Source organism: Oratosquilla oratoria, chromosome 35 (genome assembly GCF_046742065.1).
Source record: "Oratosquilla oratoria isolate Oo_2021 chromosome 35, ASM4674206v1, whole genome shotgun sequence".
Lineage (NCBI taxonomy): Eukaryota > Metazoa > Arthropoda > Malacostraca > Stomatopoda > Squillidae > Oratosquilla > Oratosquilla oratoria.
Window position 1 is genome coordinate 24,714,475 of NC_134811.1, and position 21,882 is coordinate 24,736,356.

General features: G+C 39.2%; 1 protein-coding gene across 2 annotated transcripts in view; it reads right to left on the reverse strand.

Moving 5' to 3' along the window:
• Window positions 1-721: 721 nt before the first annotated feature.
• LOC143018589 (methylenetetrahydrofolate reductase (NADPH)) overlaps window positions 722-21,882 on the reverse strand; it is a 42,543-nt gene continuing 21,382 nt past the window's right edge. For both annotated transcript variants that reach the window (XM_076174083.1, XM_076174084.1), the window contains exons 6-14: window positions 21,103-21,284; window positions 15,897-16,219; window positions 14,961-15,116; window positions 13,666-13,762; window positions 13,410-13,529; window positions 4,804-4,911; window positions 4,428-4,601; window positions 2,725-2,847; window positions 722-2,622 (exon numbers count right to left, since the gene is read on the reverse strand). In XM_076174083.1, coding sequence (XP_076030198.1) covers window positions 2,416-2,622; window positions 2,725-2,847; window positions 4,428-4,601; window positions 4,804-4,911; window positions 13,410-13,529; window positions 13,666-13,762; window positions 14,961-15,116; window positions 15,897-16,219; window positions 21,103-21,284 — 1,490 coding nt within the window. In that variant the 3' untranslated portion in view covers window positions 722-2,415. The remainder of the gene's footprint in view (window positions 2,623-2,724; window positions 2,848-4,427; window positions 4,602-4,803; window positions 4,912-13,409; window positions 13,530-13,665; window positions 13,763-14,960; window positions 15,117-15,896; window positions 16,220-21,102; window positions 21,285-21,882) is intronic.

Consider the following 21,882-nt stretch of genomic DNA (forward strand, 5'->3'; position numbering starts at 1 on the left):
TTAAGAAAGGCAGAAAGGAGAAGTGTGTGTTTGAGATGAAATATCTGAGAAATATGGTAGGAGTTACAAGATTGGAGTGAGAACTGAAGAGGTGAAGAGGAGAATGGTGGTGGAAAGGAAGCTGGCAGATAGGTCTGATGAAAGATTATTGGGATGGTTTGGACACATGGACAGAATGAGTGTAGAAAGATTTGCAAAAGAGGTTTGGAAGACAAGAGGTGGATGGAGTGAACTTGAAGGGGTGACAGAGGATGAGATGGATGGATAGGGTGAAAAGGGCTTTGAACATGTGGGGAATGTCTGTTGAGCAAGGAAGGTTGAATCCAAGGGATGGTGAGTGGAGGATGGTTGTGTATGGATGGTATTTTGAAGCACCCCAAAGGGATTTTTCCCTTTGAGCTGGTGAGGGGGATGAGGTTCACCAATTAAGTAAAGCAGCCTTGCTGTGGATGTGCTGTCTTGTCTTGTTGCATTGCTTCCAACCTGTGCAGTGGGCTGACACCTTCATCCACAAGGAGCTCAGATAAGAGAGAAACAAGGGTGGTAGATGGGCATGTGTGTGTCCTTGAGTTGCTACCTCTCTTATAAGGGGGAATAAGCCTTTGTTATAAAGAAATCACACTAGATATAGTACTGCAGATCAACTGAGCAATTTTTGTCTGAATACACATACTCGTGAATGTACGAGTTTATGCATAGGTAGGATAAGAAAATGAGCAAGTTCAATAAAATAATTTATTAAAAGAAAACTAGGTTCTTATTCATTTTCCTACGAGCACCAAACAGTCTAATGAGTTAAAACAATTACACTGACATGACTAAAATCTTCCAAGCTGTCAACAAATGCACATTTAAATATCTGAACCAAGCTCAACTTGGTCTATCCACAACCTCTTCATATGTAAAGCCTCTGCAACAATGATCACTCTAGTAGACCGTAAAGGCTTCAGTTTTGCACCAAAATATGCAACCATGCAAGTAACAAGAAATGAACCATATCCATACATATACCAAAGGGTGCTTTCCTCCTTATAAGAGGATGGCCCGCCAAGGCATGCACCCAAACTTCACATAGATATCACTCTCACATAAATATTTTCTCCCACAGTATTCATGGCCTTAACAGTGATTCTGCAAATTTATCCATATGGCATACCCAAAACAATACATAAATTAGCAAACCTTAATATTAAGATGGCAGTATATTGAGCTTAGACATTATGGAGACCTCTATTCTTCATGAAAGACTACACAAGCCTTACATCAAACACAATGAGGTCTTTTCTACAGTTTGTTAAAACATCTAAAATTAAACTGGCTGTTCAATACCATTTGTAGAAAAAAAAAATCCTACAACTTCTATCTACTTTTACATTTGGTTTAGGTAGACAAAGGGAATTTTCAAGAATACTTATAACTCCAAAATGGAAGTATTCACATATACAAAATGCATTTTATATGTGACTGCACAGAACTAATTGCTTTGCATAAGAATGTTGAATGTTGATTATACTAAGGCATTCAAAATGAGGTATGAAAGAAAAAATAAAATGGCTAAGTAATTCCTAAACCTCTATTGTCATAAATATTTCTTATATCCACATTACTTCTTGAAGCAAACTAAACTCATTGAGGAATGTCGTGGAGACAAATTTCTATTAGTAAAGTTAAACTTTTGCCTCTATAAATAAGATCAATTTAGAAACATTTGTTGACCTCTTTCACAGGGTTGTTTCCCCTCGATATACAAGAACAGAGGACATTTATAAATTACAGAATCAACCTTTCAAAACTTGTTTCTATAACCTGTAGATCCACTATGGGAATAAGACCTGTTTTCAGAGATGATATAATGAATGGTTAGAAAAAAGAAACAAAAAATGCAAAGCAGTATTACCGTGAGAGTAAATCTGCTGAAATACAGGACTGTAGAGTAGGACACACATACACACACAGAGATCAGGAGGAAGGGCTGCACACACAATTGTGGACTGAAAGGTTCCATAATGTACTGATGAAATGCCAATGTAAAATCACTTCCACAAATAATTATCAAAAATGAGTGGTGACAAAGAGATAAACATAAGAGTTGGAGGAGGGAGCCAGATAGACTACTACAAAAGAATATGGTATCTTCATTACAATTCTATCAGGAGTTCATCAGTCATAAAGTTTGTATGATAAAAAAGTTAGCAATAATCTGTTACTATGCTTAGCAAAACTGAAATTTGCTGCTGATCCCTCTAATTAGCATCTTGACATTTACATCATCCACCTCAATATCACATGATTTACTTAATCAACAATCTAAATACTACAAGGAAAACTCTTCACTAAAAGGAACAAGTACAGTGCCCAATCAGTTGTAATAAATACTCTCATCACATAACCATGTTCAGCCAATGGTAAATCTATCTACTTCTTGTTGTGCTCCTCCTTTAAACCCCTCCATGCAAACATAGCTTCTAAAACATCCCAAAGGCAAGACTCTTTCGGGTAGTCATTGTCAACCAAATTGACTAAGTAATAGTTGTTGGCAATGTGTTTTATCATCTGGTGAGATTTGCTGTTTTCAGGATACAATTTTCCCCATTGCTCTTCCCACAAGCCAAATGCCTCATCCTGTGAAAAAAAAGGCATAAGTATAAAAATGTAAACTCTTGATGTATATTCAGATACAGCCCAAAATTTACAATCTAGAAATTGAAAGGTCTTAGAACTTACTTTCCATGCCAGGAAGCTTTCCTGATCCACTATAGTTGGCTGAATGATTTCTGTTCCAGGAAAGGCTCCCCATGTCACAGCAATTGGGCGATGCTTATGGCAATTGTTTACATTTTCAGTACCCTGTAATAATAAACAAATGAAAACACACATACATACACACACTTGTTGTCTGCATCACCTCCACATTTCTCACTCTATTCATTTTCAAAAAACATTTACCATACTTCATAAACAATCCATCTCAAATGCAACTGGGGTTTTCCTCTCAATCTATATATATCACATACCAAAAGGTCTCTTTCCCTTTGTAATGTAGGTGGTAATTCTTGGCATGTACCTAAAATACCTGGAACCCACCCATTTATTTTCCCTGCCAGGGTCAGAAGCAATGCAGTAAGATAAAGCACCTCCTCTGCAGGGCCTGACAGCCTAAGATGGCTTACCCCCTGCCACTTAATTGCATGACAACCCTATCCCCTCATCCACTCACAAAAATACAAAAAAAAAAATACAAGAAGAAACAAGTTCAGGCTGCTTGAATTTACCCTCAATGCACAACAACCACATTCACACCCATCTGTTGCCTTCTCAATTCTCTGCTCAAGAGATATTCCCTTTGTTTACTTGGCCCCTTCATCCCATCCATCCATCTCATTCTTTCCCTCAAGTTCACATCATCCACATTCTTTGATCAAGCCTTTCTCCCAGCTCTCTTGCCATCCCTGGTCTCCACCTCACCTCCCCATTTATCACTGTATCCATCCTTGTAACCCCTACCATACTTCTCAAACACAATTAAACTTCTTTCTGTCTCCCTTAAATTCTGTAGTGCTATGTGTGACCCTAAATACTTAAAACTCTTCACTTCCTCCTGTCTCTCTACTTTTGAATTCACTTCAAACTTGTACATTTCATCACTATATGCCTTCTCTGACTGAGCTACAAGTGCAGTGTCATCTGCAAATGATAACTGGTTCATCTCTCACTCTCACTTCCAGTTCCAAATCCCTGGCTATCACCCTTTACCACCCACATCACCCATTCCATATGGACGTTGAACAACCATGGTGACAGTACACAACCCTGGTACAGCCCCACCTTCACATCAAGCCATTCACACTCTGCATTTCCTACTCCTGCACAAGCTCTAATATATATATATATATATATATATATATATATATACACACACACCAAGAACATTTTACCCATTATAAGGGAGGTAGCCAAGTCAAAGGCACATACCCACTCCCATCCACCTCCCTTTCCCATCTCTCATCTTAGATCCTCATGGATGACAGGTTGTCCCTGTATTCCACCCAATACCCTGCTTGTGTCAGAGCCAATGTAGCAAGATACAGTACATCCTAACCAAGGTCATTTGACTTCACAACCTCTACTAATTACATAAAAACTTTTGACTGCCATCAGTAGACATACAATACAAATAAAATAACCTGTTGTGGGAAATAACAAACAATTTCACTCAGTTGACAAGTGGATCCTAGCTAGATAGCTCTTCACTGATTGATTGATTGATTCAGGCTAGTGTTGAGCCTTGAGCAAGATAAAAATAAAATAATGTGGTTGCTGATCAAGATAAGCTATATCACAACACCATACTTTACAGGCTAGATAGGAAAAGTAATCTATTACGAAATTATATAAATACAGACAAAATGACAATGCATTATGCTTACATCTTTGTTAACAATGTGGTAGTTCACTCGAGGGAAGAGGGAAAGAACCTCTTTGAGGGCCTCAACGTTTTCCTTGCAAGTGAAGAACTCCACATATGCCTTTTGATACACGTATCCTCCTGGCATTCCCCAGCCTACCAGTGGATCCTCACTTGATGCTCCATTTACATTGGGCTTTGGGAAAAATTCAAATTAAAGCTTTTTTTTAAATTGGTACTTGACATAAGACTCTGAGACAACTCAAATACAGGATTTCCAATTGCAATTTCTATTTCCTTAACTCTGTGACAACTCAAATACAGGATTTCCAATTGCAATTTCTATTTCCTTAACATAAGCTTTCTTAAAATAAACCAGGGTAATGCAATCATCTCACCTGTGAATTAATTGTAAGAATACCTCTCTTGTTGAATTCTTTCAGGTTATCCTTAACAAGTGTAGTTTCAGGACTGAGTTCATTTTCATTCCAAGGAATTTTGGTCACCTGTAATAAAAAAATAAAAATTCTAATGTACTAATACCAAATTCAGTGCTGAAATTTAAGCATTTGGGTCACATGTAGCAGGGAATGAAGGAGTAGAGATGAATTATAGAGCAAGGGAAGCACATAAATGTGATATGACAAGTACTGTAGGTATCAGGGAATGAATAAAAATAAATCTTACAAGGGTGTGATTATGCCCCTGGCACTGTATGGAGCAGAAACTTGGAATTTTAAGGAGACAGAAAGAAAGAACCTACATGCATTTGAGAAGAAGTGTTCAAAAAAGTATGGTTAGGGGTTACAATTATGGATAAGGTAACAAATGTGGAGGCATGGAAGAGAGTGGGATCATTAGAGATGGCAAATCAGGTTAATCAAAGAATGCCAAGATGGTCTGGGCATATGGAAAGAATGAGTGAGGAAAGACTGGCAAAAAGAGTGTATAAAGCAGAGGTGGATGCGGTGAACTTGAGGGAAAGATCAAGACTGAGATGGATGGAAGCACTAACTGCAAGAAAAATGTTTAAATAAGGAGGAGAGAGTGCAAATGATAAGGGTCAATGGAGAGTGGTTGTAAATAGATGAGGAAATAATGTGCTCTAAATGGATGTTCATTTTGTCTGCCCCCGGAAACTTCCTGAGGAGTGAGGGGGAAGGGGAAGGTCACAATGTAAAGGAGCGTACATACATACACATACCAACGGCTTTGTCCCCCTTACAAGGGAAGTAGCCAAAGTCAAAGGCATAAATCCACTCCCACCCAATTCATCCTCACATACTCCACTCCCATTCACTACTCTTCCCTTTCTCTTTTCTTGGTTCCTCCAAGATGACAGGTTATCCCTACATCTTGCCCAATGCCCTGGGTGAGAAGCAATGTAGTAAGACACAGCACATCCACAAGCAAGGGACAGAGAGGGAGTCACCGATTTCATGAAATGGCCTTGCTGTTGTTGTTGTTGTTGTCGTTCCCTAGACTGTCTGTCCGAGCAGTCCTGTCTCCCCAAGGAATGCCATAGCCGAAACTGGGTTTTCCCACAAATCCTTTATAGAGCGTATGTTGTGTTGTTTGCGTGCATGATTGTGTATAATGCAGTCTTCCATTATGTGTTGTATGGTATGGGGTGAAGTGTTACACCCTGGGCAGCTGTTCACAATGCGGTCATCCAGCCTCTTCTGGTAGCTTAGAAGTGCTGGGTGGTGACCGCACCGCAGTCTGGCCAAGTGGACTCTCCTTTCGTGGGAGAGAGGATTCAGAAGGGTGGATATCAGGGGGTCTGGCATGCAGCAGTGTGTTGTCTTTCAGTGTGTTAATGGAGCGGTGAGTGATATGATTATGAATATGTTTCCGGAGGCTGGTATTTGGTGGTTGTGGAGGAAGAGAAGAGAGTATCTGTGCGTGATAAAGGTCTTTGGGTGTTGTTTTAATGTTTCTTGATGTGTGTGGGTATTCTGCTATGTAGTGTAGCGGGTGTAATGTGTTTGTGGTGGCTGCGGCAAGTGTTTGTGTGCCTCTCATGTCGAGGTGGTCCTTGACTTTGAGGACTTTTGTTTCATGGTGTAAATGGTCTGTAGGTGTTGTATTTGTGCAGCCTGTAATTGTTTTTAGGGCTTTGTTTTGTATGATTTGAAGGGTGTTGTGGTGTGTCTCACTGAGATTAGGAGCCCATGCAGGACTCGCATAATTCATCACTGAGCGTATGCATTGTTTGTATATTGTTATATTAGTTTCTTTGTTTTGTCCAAATGTTGTTCCAGTGATTGACATAAGTGCGTTAAGTCTGGGTGTGCATTTGTTTTTTTATGTTTGTGATGTGTTGTTTGAAAGACATGGATGTATCGTATGTTACACCAAGAATTTTCGGTGTGTTTGTGTGTGGTATTAGAGTGTTGTTGATGTAGAGATGAGGTATGTATTTGTGTTCTTTTGTCCAGTTTGTGAGAAGTGTTGCTGTAGATTTGGTTGGAGCTATTTTGAGTCTGTTTGTGATGAACCATGTGTTGAGTGTGTCAAGGTATGGCTGGATTATTTCTGCAGCTTTGTCTGTGTTACGATGTGTGCATGTGATTGTTATGTCGTCTGCGTAGGGAGAGATTTGTATTTCTGAGGTGTCTGGCGTGGGTAAGTCATGCATGTATAGATTAAATAATGTGGGGGATAGAACTGAGCCCTGTGGTACTCCGTTCTTAATGTTTCTGATGTGCGATGATTGGCCATTATATGACACGTAAGCATTCCTACCTGCCAGATAATTGGCCAGCCATCTTTTGGTGTTATTGTGCATGTCTGTGTTATATATTTTATTTGTTAGGTTGTGGCAGGGGATAGCATCAAAAGCTTTACTAATGTCTAATGTTATAAGAAGTGTTCTTTGGTGGGGCCTATCTGAATTGATGCCATCTAAAATTCTTTGTGTGAGGTTTGTCAGAAGAGTGTTTGTGGAGTGTAGTGGCCTAAAACCGTGTTGTGAGTCAGCAAGGGGAATATGTGGTGTGACAAGTTTAAGTATTAGGCATTCAATGACTTTAGAGGGGGTGCAGAGAAGTGTGATTGGGCGGTGCGATGTTGGGATTGTTGGGTCTTTGTTCGGTTTTGGAATGGTGATTATTTTACCATGCTTCCAGATGTCGGGTATAGTGTTGTGTGAATAGCTGTAGTTTGCAATGTTTGTGAGTGCGTGTATACCTTGTGGTCCAATGTGTTTTAGGTGGATGTTGCTTATGTTATCAGGGCCACAGGCAGATGAGTGCTTGAGACTATGTATTATGAGTTTTGTCTGACTGTCTATGAAGGGTATATAGTCTGAGTCTGTGGGAAAGTCTTTCTTACGTCGAATGGTGCATCGGTCGTCAGGGTGAGAAGTGAGATGGCTTGTCTGTGCAAAATGACGTATGAGTGCGTTTGCTTGTTGTCTGTTTGAGGGTAGATTATCTGTTGTTGTGATTATTGCTGCGTGAGAGAGTGTAGTGTTACTGTTGGATAGTGTAATGCTGTTGAGTGTTTTGTACAATTTGCTGGTGTTTGTTTTGTGATCAAGTGTATTGATAAAGTTTTGCCAATTTTGTGCTTTTTGTTCATGTATTTTATTGGCAATCACTGTGTTTAGTGTTTGTATTTGGTCTGCTATGTTTTGAGGGATAGGTGTTGGGGTACCGTGTTTAAGTAGGGGGGAAAGTATCGGAATATAGTTTAGGAAATAGAAACAACTTAGAGGACTGTACAAAAAATCACCAAAGCAGGTGGAGGGAAGATAAACTTAAAGTTTACTATACAAATAGTAGGAGCATAATTAACAAAATTGATTTGCTGCGAGGTAAAGCATGCGTAGAAAATTTCGATATTATAGCCATTACTGAATCCCTGGATCAACATGGCTGATAAACATTTCCTTCCGGAAATCGAAATAGAAGGATATAAGTTTTTTCATAAGGATAGGGTCGGCAGGAAATGGGGGAGGTGTAGCACTTTTCGTTTTAAAAATACATTAAACTGTATTATCAACAATTCGATTAAGGAAGAGGACTGTACGGAATCTATTTGGGTAGAGATTATAGGCAAGAATAAGAAAGTTATTATTGGCGTCTTGTATAGACCTCCTAACCTTAGCATTGAGCAGGACTGATTCCCTAATTCATGAAATTCACAGAGCGTCCCAGTACAAAAACGTTGTAATCATGGGAGATTTTAACTATAGAAACATTGATGGGAAACTTTAATAGGAGATCATGAAGCGAAAACAATTCCTAGATGTGGTGCAGGATAATTTCCTAAAACAAATGATTACCGATCCTACGAGGGGACAAAATACCCTGGACTTAATTCTAACAAATAATGAGCACCAAATTAGCAGCATAATAGTGGGCGATAGTCTAGGCTTTAGCGATCATCAAGAAATAAGATTTAATATTATTTGGGAAAAAATAAAAAGTACAAATAACGTTCAAGTACCAGACTTCAGGAAAGCAAACTTTGACAATATAAAAACCTATTTGAAATTGAATACGAAAAACAATCCGGACGTTTCAAACATTCTTGATTCTCGTTGCGGGGCTGATAATCAGAAGTGGGTCAAGGAGGATACGCGTACCTTGGGTCAGGTCTGGGTCAAAGAGAGAACTACGCATACCTTAAGTCAGGTCTGGGGTCAAAGAGAGTGATGCACGTGCCTTGGGTCAGGTCGATTCGGGGGCGACGGCCCAAAAATCAGGTCAGTACTTTGGATGAGATGTATAGCAATCTGGCAGATCTAATTATTAATGCACAAAACACATTTATCCCCCTAAAGTCAATACGAAAAAAATAGTAATACTCCCAAATGGATGACGGACAAATTGAAACATGAGATCGGAATGAAAAGAGGACTTTACGTAAAAATAAAAAACGGGGAATCACACCTTAGATCAAGATATAACGAAATGGCAAAGCTGGTTAAAAGGAATACACGTTCAGCGAAACGTAATTATGAAATCAAGGTTGCCAGTCAAGCAAAATCCAACCCAAAGGGTTTCTTTCACCTCTATAGAACAAAAAATAAAGAAAGAATAGGACCAATTAAAAAACGATGAAAGTGTCATGATAGAATCGGAAGAAAAATGAGTAAAGAGTTTAACAATTATTTTCTATCGGTGTTTACAAATGAGAGGTTAGATAAAGTACCTGACTGCGATCCGATTTTCAGAGGGGATGAAGAAAGTAGTCTAACTAATATCAGCATTAGTAAAGAAGAAGTAGTCAAGCAGATTGACAGACTTTAAAGCTACAAAATCTCCGGGTCCGGATGAAATTTTTTTCCAAGAATGCTTAAGGAGTGTAGATTTGAAATCTGCGACCGGTTAACTGAAATATTCAATAAATCGGTAGACACTGGTTCTGTTCCAACTGCTTGGAGGCAGGCAAACGTTGTTCCTGTTTTTAAGAAGGGAGATAGATCGACCATATGCAACTACAGGCCAATCAGTTTGACGTCGGTTATAGGAAAGATGCTTGAATCAATAATAGTAAATAGACTCAGAGAACACATTGAAGGGCATAATTTAATTCGTGATTCACAGCATGGTTTCTCCAAAGGTAAGTCATGCGTGACTAATCTTCTATCCTTTTACACTAAGGTATATAAGGCGTCAGACAACAATGAAAATTACGATTGTTATTTACCTTGACTTTAGCAAAGCGTTCGACAAAGTGCCACAACCAGAGACTACTAAATAAAATCAAAGCCCATGGCATAGGAGGAAAAGTGTTAGAATGGATTAGAGCTTGGATTAGTAACAGAAAAACAGCGGGTCACCATAAATGGAATAAAATCTAGGTGGGGGCAATGTTACTAGCGGGGTCCCCAGGGCTCGGTTTTGGGTCCCTTATTGTTCATTATGTATATAAACGACTTAGACGATGGGTTAAATAGTGATGTTAGTAAGTTTGCGGACGACACTAAAATAGGACGCCTAATTAGGTCAGGAGAAGACGCCGAGGTTATGCAGGATATGTAGGATGATCTTGACAAATTGTTCTCGTGGTCAGTGAATTGGCAAATAAACTTCAATATCTTAAAGTGCAGCGTGTTAAACATAGGGCTAAACAACCCCGAAAATAGATATAGCTTAGATAACACGTTTTTAGAGAAAACTGAGTGCGAGAGGGACTTGGGAGTTCTGGTGAGTCGGACCTTAAAACAGGAAGCAGTGCATTAGCGCCAGAAATAAAGCAAACAGAGCATTAGGCTTCATTGCTAGGACGGTAACAATAGAAGTGCAGAGGTAATTATTAAACTCTATCTAGCAATAGTTAGACCCATCCTGGACTATGCGGTGGTACAGTTTTGGTCTCCGTCCTACAAAATGGCCATAAATTCACTAGAATCAGTACAGAGAAGAATGACCAAAATGATACAAGGACTCGGAAATTTGCCTTACGAAGAGAGGCTTAGGCACCTAAAACTTACACTCTCTGGAAAGACGCAGAGTGCGGGGTGATCTAATAGAGGTGTTCAAGTGGATCAAAGGCTATAAACAAGGGTGATGCAAACAAGGTCATCATAATAAAACAACAGGGCAGGACTCGCAGTTAATGGGTATAAACTGGACAAATTTAGATTTAAAGAAGGTAATAGGCAAGAATTGGTTTACAAATAGGGTGGTCGATGAATGGAATAAACTTAGTAACCACGTAGTAAGCGCTGAAACTATCAGTTGTTTTAAAAAACGAATTTAGACAACTTTATGGATGGGGACGACAGGTGGTGATGGATACGGAGCTGCCTAGTGTAGGCCTTATGGTCTTTTGCAGTCTCCTTTATTTCTTATGTTCTTATGTTCTTATTGTCTGATGAGGCTTTGGATTTCTGGTGTGAAGTTGGGGTTGTGTGATTTTCTGTTGCCTCTAGGGATGTATCTCTTGTCTGCATTTTGTATGATTGTATTAAAAGTGTGCACAGCATTGTTTATGTTTGTGATTGGTGTACTGTTAAGTGTTTCAAAATGTTGTTCTGTCTCTTCAATAAAAGCTTCCCAGTTAGCTCTCTTGTAATTGGTGTATGTGTGTCTGTGGCCAACTGGGGTGCATCTTGTTTTGGTGGTGATGATGATTGGAAGGTGGTCAGAGCCAAGGGTTCCGACCACTCTCCATGATGTTGTTGGGGTTAGGCAGGGGGAGCAAAAGGTGATATCAGGAGAGGAGGGAGTGTAGAGGGCTTGGTGTGGGATATGTGTATGATTATGTGTGTTGTTCATGATAGTCAATGAGTCAAACTGAGTCTGTATATCAAGCCCTCTGTCTGTGTCAGGGTTGTCGACATACCAGGCAGACGACTTGGCGTTGAAGTCTCCACCCATGATCAGGTTGGGGATTGAGGCTAGTTGGCTAAAATGAGGCCTGAAGGTGTCTGGAACTGTGGGGGATGATTGGGGGGGAATGTACATGTTAACTATTGTCAGTGTTGATTTGTTGCCTATGCGGATTCGAATGGATTGGATTTCTGTTGTGTTATCTGTGGTAGGGAGGAGAATTTTGGTTGTGGCACTTGTGTCCACAAAACAGATGGAGTGGTGGATCAGGGTGATGAGTCCACCGCCATAGCCGTCAGTCTGGTCTTGTCTGATGGTGGTGTAATTATGAAATGATGGTGTTTTGTGTGAGTGTCTTAGTTTTGTTTCTTGTAAAATCGCAATGTGTATGTTGTGTTGTTTAAGAAAGTGTTCAAGTTCATGTTTTTTCGTGTTAATACCGTCAATGTTGTGTTGTAATATGTTGATGTTGTGTGTTTTGTATGTGTTGTATGTTGCCGTTTGGGGTTGAGGTTGGGGTGGTAGTGGGGAAGGTGTAGGATCTGGGTCAGAGGGGGGGAAAGGAGAGATCGGGGACAAAGGAAGGGGAGTACTAATCGGGGGTAAGGGCAGAGGGAAATTGGGAGTGGGTGAGGGTGCTGGCTGTGGTTGGGGAGGTGGGAGTGGGGTTACTGGAGGGCAGGTAGAACATGTCCAAGTGTTTGTGTATTGGTTTGTGTCAGCAAGTGTTGTACAAGTGAGGTGGGCCCAGTTTTTGCACATATTGCACTGAACTGAGCCCTTTGTCTGTCTGCTCGAAGTAATGGGTTTAGAGCATGTTGGGCATGTGTATTTTGTGATGGGCCCAGGATTGCTGTTGATGTGCTGTGTCTTGTGACACAGCTTCTGACCCAGGGCAGTGGGCAAGATGCAGGGATGACCCGTCATCCAGGAGGAGCAAGATAAGAAAGAGAGAGGGGGGTCGATGGGAACCGAGTATTGGGTTTTTATGCCTTTGTTTTTTGGCTACCTCCCTTGTAAGGGGGAAAAAGCCTTTGGTATATGTATGTATGTATATATTTTGACTTGGCCAACCCCTTCCATGGGGGACAGGCTTTCTGTATATATATACACATGAATAGCAAGAAAATAAGCTCATGAAGCCCAGATGAACAAAATTCTTATGCATTTGTATTTTGTTGGTGAAAAGAAGCGTTTTTATTTTTGGGAACAATACAGCAATAAAATGGTGGTAAAGGACAGATCGAAAGAGGGTAGCAGAAAGGAGGGATGGTAAAAGTTAAAAATTAACTACATTCTTTACTGGTTGGACCTTAGTCTTCAATCATAAAAGAATGCTGAATTCTTTTTGAGAAGAATTCTTAGTCATTCTATAGTACAATCCATCATTCTTATTATTTTTTGTTATGGTTTAATGTCACAAACTCCTCCCTATCACAAGGCTAGGACAGTGTCCCTCACAGAGGGCTTTGTAGCATGGAATTTAATGAACGATGCCCTTGGTTCAACTTCGCTGGTGGGAGGATTCGAACCACCATCCCCTCAACCTTCACTGTAAGTAACGACGCCCTAACCCGCTCAATCAGCGAGCTTCCTTCTTAGTTATACATTCCAAATATAAAGCCAACGTATCTAAGAAAGTTTGTACTTTAACTGCAGCACAATTATGTAGTATATATGCATATACAAAACACCAAAAAAGAAATACTACCCACCTTTTTTCCATGTTTGTTAGTCTCTCCACTTATGTAATTGTAGAACACCTGCCATACATCTTCTTCCTCTTCCAGCGTCTCACCCCACATTCCCAACAATTCATCCTTACTACTCCTACACTGTAATGTCAAAATTAAGTACCTGATAACAACTTCAACCACATAGAAATTAATTTAGTTTAAATAAAACAAGAACATGACAATATAACTAAATCAATACATATTTCAACTGAAATGAGAGACTTATGTAACCAACCTTGAGGTAGAATAAGTAATAATCTTTAAGTTCACCAAAAGCAGGTGACTCTGAGCTGCCCCATCGGCCATTAGGGAACTCATCCCAATGTTGAGTTCTGGAAAAAATATATATATATGATTAATAATTAAGAGAAGCATGTAAATGCCTTGGGGGATTAAAAAGTGTAATGAGAAATAGACATTTGGGAATGGATGCTAAGAGGAGATTGTATGAAGGAGTGATTGTGCTGACAGCACTGTATGGAGCAGAAACATGGAACATAAGAGAGGATGAGTTTGAACATGTTTGAGATGAGGTACCTGAGAAGTATGATAGGGATTACTAGGCCGGATAGAGTGAGAAATGAGGAGGTGAGGAGGAGAGCAAGGGTGGAAAGGGAGTTGGGAGATAGAGTTGATGAGAGTATTGGGATGGTTTGGACACATGGAAAGAATGAGTGATGAAGGATTAGTAAAGTGTGGAAGGCAGAGGTGCATGGAGGGAGTGAAGGGGGTGAGGTAGTATGTGTGAATAATAAATTGATACAGCCCGAAGAGATGTCTCCCCTACTTCTCCTTTTCTGCATGAGGAGATGGACAGAGGGGGGGGTTGCCAATTAAATGAAACGGCCTTGCTATGGATGTGCTGTGTCTTGCAACACTGCTTCTGACCCAGGGTAGTGGGCGGGATGCAGGGATGACCAGTCATCCAGGAGGAGCCAAGATAAGAGGGAGGGAGGGAGAGAGGAGGGTGAATGGGAGTGGAGTATGTGGGGATGGAATTGGGGGGAGTGGATTTTATGCCATTGTTTTTTGGCTACCTCCCTTGTCAGGGGAAAAAGCCTTTGGTATATGTATGTATGTATGATTAATATAAGACAAGACATTACTAGGACAAGCATATGCTCTTCCAATACAAAAGGAAACAGAGGAGAGAGAAAGAGCAAGTGTGAAAGTAAAGTGGATATTACAATGAGAGACTGCACATGTGTTCCTATGTGATGGATATTGGAGAGCATAATTTCTTCAAATCCCATCAACATTCCCAAATCTACCCAGAGATGCTGCAACTGGCACTCCATTTCCAGCTTCAACACAGCTTATATACCAGACATGCAGTCTTCTCACTGTATGCATCCCTGGACACCATTTCTCATGCCATTTTTCATTTCCCTAAGATATCTACTTTTCACTCGCTCCACCCCTACTCCATTTCCTACTACTCTCTCCACTGAGCATCACCTTCCTTTTGCCCACATACAATAGAGTATAATCTTTTCAATTTCTTTATGCATTACCAGTACAAAATATTACCTGTACACATATGCCTGAGGTCTTGTTGACCAAAATATTGGTCTTACATCTTCTGTGCAACGCTTGAAGTTAGCGGCCGTACGCCAAGGCAATGGCTTCCTAGGAGAGGAGGCCCACAACCCAAGCTGCTTCAGGATGGATGCGGTTGACACCTCTCTGCAGAATAAAAAAGAAGCAAGATTGGAAATAATTCATGACTACAAGAGAAACTGAAGAAATGGGAAATCTTTCTAAGGATCTACAATTTTGGCATGAATGAATGTATACTAAAGGTTAATGAGAAAAAATATGTGTATATTACAAAAAATAGGTGTATATTAAAAAAAGCTAAAAATGGAAGTAGTGGTCTTTGAAAATGCTTCAACCCAGGCTGAAGTAATGAATACAATTTTCTAGTTTTCATTTTAAAAAAAAAATGACTATAAAGAAGACTGAGAATATGTATGGTGGATAAAAAAAGTGGAAACATTAAGTGTGATGGAAGCTCTAGTACTTGATAAGAAATTGAAAGAAAAACTAGGAACAAGATGCATGGGTAAAGAATACTTTACATTCACAGGGAATGTCTGTTGAGCAGGAAATATATTGCAAAACCATAGGAGTGGATGGAAGGAGATTGTGAATGAATGAAAATGCCCAAAGGGATGTTCTCATCTTCTTCATAATTTACTTTGAGGGATGATGAGTAGTGGTGCAATACAGTGAACTGGTGGGGGTACACGGACTCCAGCAGTCAGCTCTGCCATAGCTGAATTGCTTCTGAATTGTGCAGTGTAACTAGTGACAACGTCCTTTCATCCATCAGGTTCTAAGATGGAAATGGTGGTTGAATGTGTCTTATCTGTTTGTGATGTCAGTGTGTTTGAACTTAACTGCCCCCTTTACAATAAAATTAAATAAATTATACCACACAAAAGATGAAAACTGAAAAATTACCTGTTCAATGTGTAAAAATGTATTCCAGGTGCAATATCCATCAAAAAGAGCTGCTTGATAAGCTCACAAGCTTGATGAATACCAAAGTTTCTTATGGCTTCATCATTATCTTTCAAAGGAGCAACAATTTCCATGATCTCCTGTGGTACATCAAGCTTGGACAATTTAACAATGTGTCTGAGGGAGTCATAGCTCTGAATGGGCATGATGCCAGGAAGGATGGGGCATGTGATTCCAACTGCTCGGCAATCTTCCACAAAGTTCTTAAAGGTTTCAGCCTTGAAGAACAGCTGGGTGATTATAAAGTCTGCTCCTGCATCAACCTAAGCATGGAAATGAAGTAACATATATAAGATAATTGCCTGCAAGTATGACTGACAATTAAAAATATTTCTTTGCCTTCATTATTTGGTTAAAATAATAAATCCTTCACCATGATGGATTCCAGCAGTGTCAAGACCCCTACAACAATGACTACCATGTTTATGGACTTTCATTAAACATTCATTCACCTGTATAGTAAAATGTTACAGCAAGCCTTATTGATTACATACATATCAAATAACATGTTTTAGTAAAATAATTACATTACTTTGCCTGACCACATACAGACACTCTTAGATTAACATACCTCTTTTTCAAAGGAACAATAACAATACAAACAAGAAATACATCTGAATTTGTGTACAAGGTCCATTGCTAATGCAGACCTACAAAATAAACCTTTTACATCTCCCACAAGACACTTGGAAGTAGACCGTGCTCCTAAAGCCCCAGCAAGGCATCTAGTTAGTATTTCTTTTTTAGTTGGCTCACGTGCAATCTTGTAAGTATTTAGTAAAAAGGATTAGACAATGCATTAACAGCTTATGTAAGAAAGACATTAGTTGTTGTTGTTGCTGTCGTTCACTAAACTGTCTGGCTCAGCACACAGGATTAAGGTGTGCACAGGACACTGTCTACCCTGCTTATGGGTCAAATTTAAATACACTTGACTCTTGAATAATGCAAGGGCTACATTCCTGGAGAAGTGGTGTTATTAAACATAACTTTTCCATAAGAAACAATAATAGGGGTGGGGTCACACTCCCCTTATATATATATGTACATATCTTAACTCTGGAGAAATCTATTTTGGGGGTTACACAACAATAAAAATACACATTCACATATTTGGATGCCACTGTGATAGATTGATGACATTTGTACTTTTGTGAAAAACATTGAGATTACCCCTGATCTTCAGATAACAGTGCAGGCTCACATCAAACTAATGCTCCCTCATAGGTGGCATGGGTGATGGAACATCACCATGCAGACACTGTCCTGGAGAGTTACTTGGCTCAGGACTGTGTGTCACATGGTTGATTTGAAAACATATCAAACTGCATTAAGAGGAAAACGCATAGATTAAACTTGCATTATTTGACTCATGTGTGCAAATCTTTTGCTTTATCCCCAAGATAATTAGCCTAAGCTCCCTCACTTATAATTGTCATAATAATAACAATAATAATAATCTATCTATATACCAAGGCCTCTTTCTCCTCCTAAGAGTGCTATCCACAGCAAGACCGCTTTATTAAATCGACAAAACCCCCCTCTCCATCCCCTCATGCAGAAATGAAGAAGACGGGGAGAAATCCCTTTGGGCTGCATCAATTTATTTTTCACATATACTCCCCCATCCCCCACCCACTCCCTTCCATGCATCACAGCATCATCCATACACAACCATTCTGCACTAACCCTTATCTTCTGTCCTCTTCCATCCTTCCTCAATAGACATTCCCCTCTTTCCCAATGCCACTTTTACCCCATCCATCCATCTCATCACTCCTTCCACCTCTGCATTCCGCACCTCTTTTACTAATCTTTCTTCACTCATTCTTTCTATGTGTCCAAACCATCCCAATACTCTTTCATCAATCCTATCTCCCAACTGGCTGTGTATAGATGATTCTGTTATGCAAGGAAGGGAGGGGCAAGGGATAGTGTGGTAGGGGTGCTTATGTATGTATGACATTTTGACAAAGCCCGAAGGGATGTTCCCCTATCTTCACATTTTTTGTATGAAGGGACAGGGGGAGGGGGGGGGGGTTTGCTAACTAAGTGAATGCAGCCTTGCTGTGGATATACTGTGTCTTCCTGTGGGATCACCCACTGTCCATGAGGAGCTACGATGGGATGGAGGAAAGGGTGGTGGAGGGGAGTGGAATGGGTAGGAGTAGGTATGTGTTTTTTACTTTGCTACCTCCCATACAATATATGGGGGGAAAAGCTCTTGGTATATAGATAGACTATATGTAAGTATAGATGTATGTGATGCTCACTGGCAGAGTGGTTTAGTGTCACTACTAGTAACTGAGGTCAGAAGTGGAGATGAATCTGTGATAGCAAACAAGTACATAAGGTATATTAGCCCTCTCACAGGGGGAATTTGTGATTTTAATCAAACTGAATCATATACAGTGGTAGTTTGGAATATATATATATACATATATATATATATATACATATATATATATATATATACACATATATATATATATATACATATATATATACATATATATATATACATATACATATATATATATATATATATATATATACATATATATATATATATATACAATAGTGCTCCAATGGTAGTTTACAATTATATTCTAGCCTTCAAATTCTATGTTAACTGGAAAAAAATTGTCCATTTGAAGTGTCAACAGAATATCAGGAATCCTTGCCACTTCTCCACATCTTCCTTGAGTGACTTAAGGGCCTGTACCTGGAAGCTGTGGGTTTGCTGCAGGAGAAACCCAAAGCACTTGATGAATGTGACAATTTGCTTTTTCATAAAATTTGGTAGAAAAATGATGCAAACTAAACATACGCTTGCTACAAAAGCCACTGCAATATTTTATCCTGGATTACCATGACTCTAAGAGGCACCCAATACATAAATATATACATCCCAAAGGCTCTTCCCCATCTTTCTTTATGAATTTGCTATATGGGGATACTACATCTAAATTTCAATGCTTCAAATAGTACTTTGTAAAGTGACACTGTTCTACCCTTCTGAGTTTTGTCACACCAAATCAAATCAATCACTCAAAACCCCTCGCCTTAGAAGTGGAATGTGGTCCTTTGGAATGCATTCTACATATCCCTTCTTATAAAGGTGAATGAGGCCTGTGTGTATATACTTCTAATGCTTATGTTGTAAATATTTATCTTATGTACTTGTAATATATATATTGAAATACAGAACAGAAATAAACACTGATGTATGTTCTTATTCTATGCTTATAGAATATGTCTAATTTGGAAACAAATCCACAAAAATTAATAGTCATATATACCAAAGGCCCCTTCCCCTTTTAAAGGGGGTGGCAACATAAAAGCACACACCCACATGATAAATATTACACGATTACATTTACATAAAAATCATTATGGAAGGAATTTGCACAGTCAGAATGTAACCAGATTCTAGCACAATAACAAATTTCACAGCACTTCCCTCTTACCGAGGCCAGGTGGACTGACTATTTGGGATATTCTAGAACAACAGCAGTGAAAGACTATTCCTGTATGACAAACTATGAGAAGAGAATCTCAAACCAAAAATCAATTAAACATTTCATGCAAAATCTGATATTCTAAATAGATTTTGTTATGAACAGTGATTAATTCAACTGACTGGGGCAAGGCTAATTTGATACTAAAATTACTGTGGTGTTGATGTATTTCATCATCAGCCAAAATAGTGAGGGGGCCTTCATTATGAGACACTTTTGCTGTGGTAGTAGTTAGTATTTGAAGCATTTTTCTCTAAATGGTTAAAAGTTAGGGAAAAGTAATGCTAAGAATTAATACTGTAACCAAGACGTGGGACTTTGCTGGTTAGAAATTTACATAAATAAATGGAGCTGTACCATGGTGATTTTGGTTGTGCAATAGTCATGAGGTCTTATGCCAGGCATGTAACAGTTTTGTGCTGTAATAGTGTGTAAGGCTTCTGATGGTGCTACAATACAGAGGTTTGACATTACTAATGGAATGGAATGTACTATTACAATCAAGTTGCATGGTTTGTATGATACTGGTTGAACAACACCATGACAAAAAAATAAATATAAAGTTCTGGAGAGATTTTATATTTTAGTGTGCTTTGCTAATGCTACTGTGATGACATCATTCAGAAAGAAAGAAATGTTTAAGTTTACTGGTGCTCTGTCTGTCTTAGTGATTAAAGCAAGGGTAAGGTGATGCAACACTCCTGAAAAGGTAATGACACTGTTTTCTATCGTTATTTTGAGTCCTTTTTCTTTTACGCAAAATTATAACCTGTTTGGGGATTGTAAATACACACTGATTTTATAGTACAACTCAGACTGCAAAATGCTGTCATTGTAGCCAGTACAGAAAGCGAGCTTCAGGTCTGTGATAATGTGCGAGTACTTTAGAGCAAAAGTACAACTGTAGCAATGACCTCATTAAATGTGACATGCTGATATGGATGTCAAGTGCCTGAGAGTTAAGACCACTGGAAAGAGAACATAATTCTCCCCTAGTACTTGCTTGCTTGCTCAGAAAATTTGTTCGAGCTCTGGCACTGTGCTAACAGCAATCACATTCCAATACATAAATTGCACCACTCATTAGAAAAACAATAAATGTAAATATTCCAGCCCACTGTGAACAAGCAATATACCTTAAACAAATTGGTAAATGTCCATTCATAAACAGTTAATTTTCTGACATACGAACCTCTCTCATGAAAAGTCACTCTGCACTTGTCAGACAGGTAAACCGCTGGAATGGATATAAACAAAAAAATTGTAATCCAATGACTTGAATCAAGTCCAAATACCTAGCCTAAGTGTTTGATTGATGTGCGAGAAGTGCAGTCCTTATATGTCAGGAGCACAATATTTTCATTTACGTAAATTAAATATTTTCCCTGCTTCCAGTACTAGCATCACCCAGACGTTCAAATAATGATGTTAAAAAAAATCTATAAAATAAATTATTGCTTCTTCATGACTGTGGCAACCATAAAAAACTACTAGTACAAAATAATGTTTTTATAAACTTTTATAGAGGCCTCCAAAGTTGCCATAAACCACTGGTTCCTGCCAGGATGCACACCTCGCACAACAAACCGACTAAAACTACATTTGGGCTGTGTTGTTTCCTTTACCTTTTCCTTAAGATGTTGCAAGTCACTTTCATAGCTTTCAGCTTCAGGGTGACCTGTTGGGTATCCAGCAATACAGATGATAAAATAATCCCCAAATTCCTCTCGAATATGACGCACAAGGTCCACAGCATAGTGGAATCCATCCTCGGGAGGGGACCAGCTTTCATCACCATGTGGAGGATCTGTGTGCATCAAAATTAAGGCCCACATCACTGCATTATTTCAAACACCAAAATATATCAAAAGAATCAACTCAGAAACTGTAATTACAGGAAGTGGCCAAGTCAAAGCAACCCCCACCCTAAAACTACCCCTTTCCCTTGCCACATTTCCTTGCCTAAGAGGCAATGCAGGTTTGAAAAATATAAAGCAAAAAAGAGATCCCTCTGAACCACCTGACTTCCTTGTTCAATTACAACCACTATCCATCCACATCTATATTTTGCCCTTTCCTTTTCACCTTTCACAGATATTCCTTTTACAGTCATTGCCCATATCACACTGTCTATCCAATTAATACTTGTTCACCCTATCAAGTTCCCTCCATCCCCAAGCAATTTCCATCATAATCAATACAGTGTTCAGACCTACCTTAATGGAAACAGCATGCTACATATTTTCTAGAATAATTTATTCATACATCCTCCACTTTCAATTTGCTTTTTCAAATATCTGGTGCCTAAAAATACAGCAGTTAGTTAACCCACTAATGATTTCTAAAGATTAGTATTTGAAAAACATGCACCTGGACAGATAAAATACACAGAACTATATCCTCAT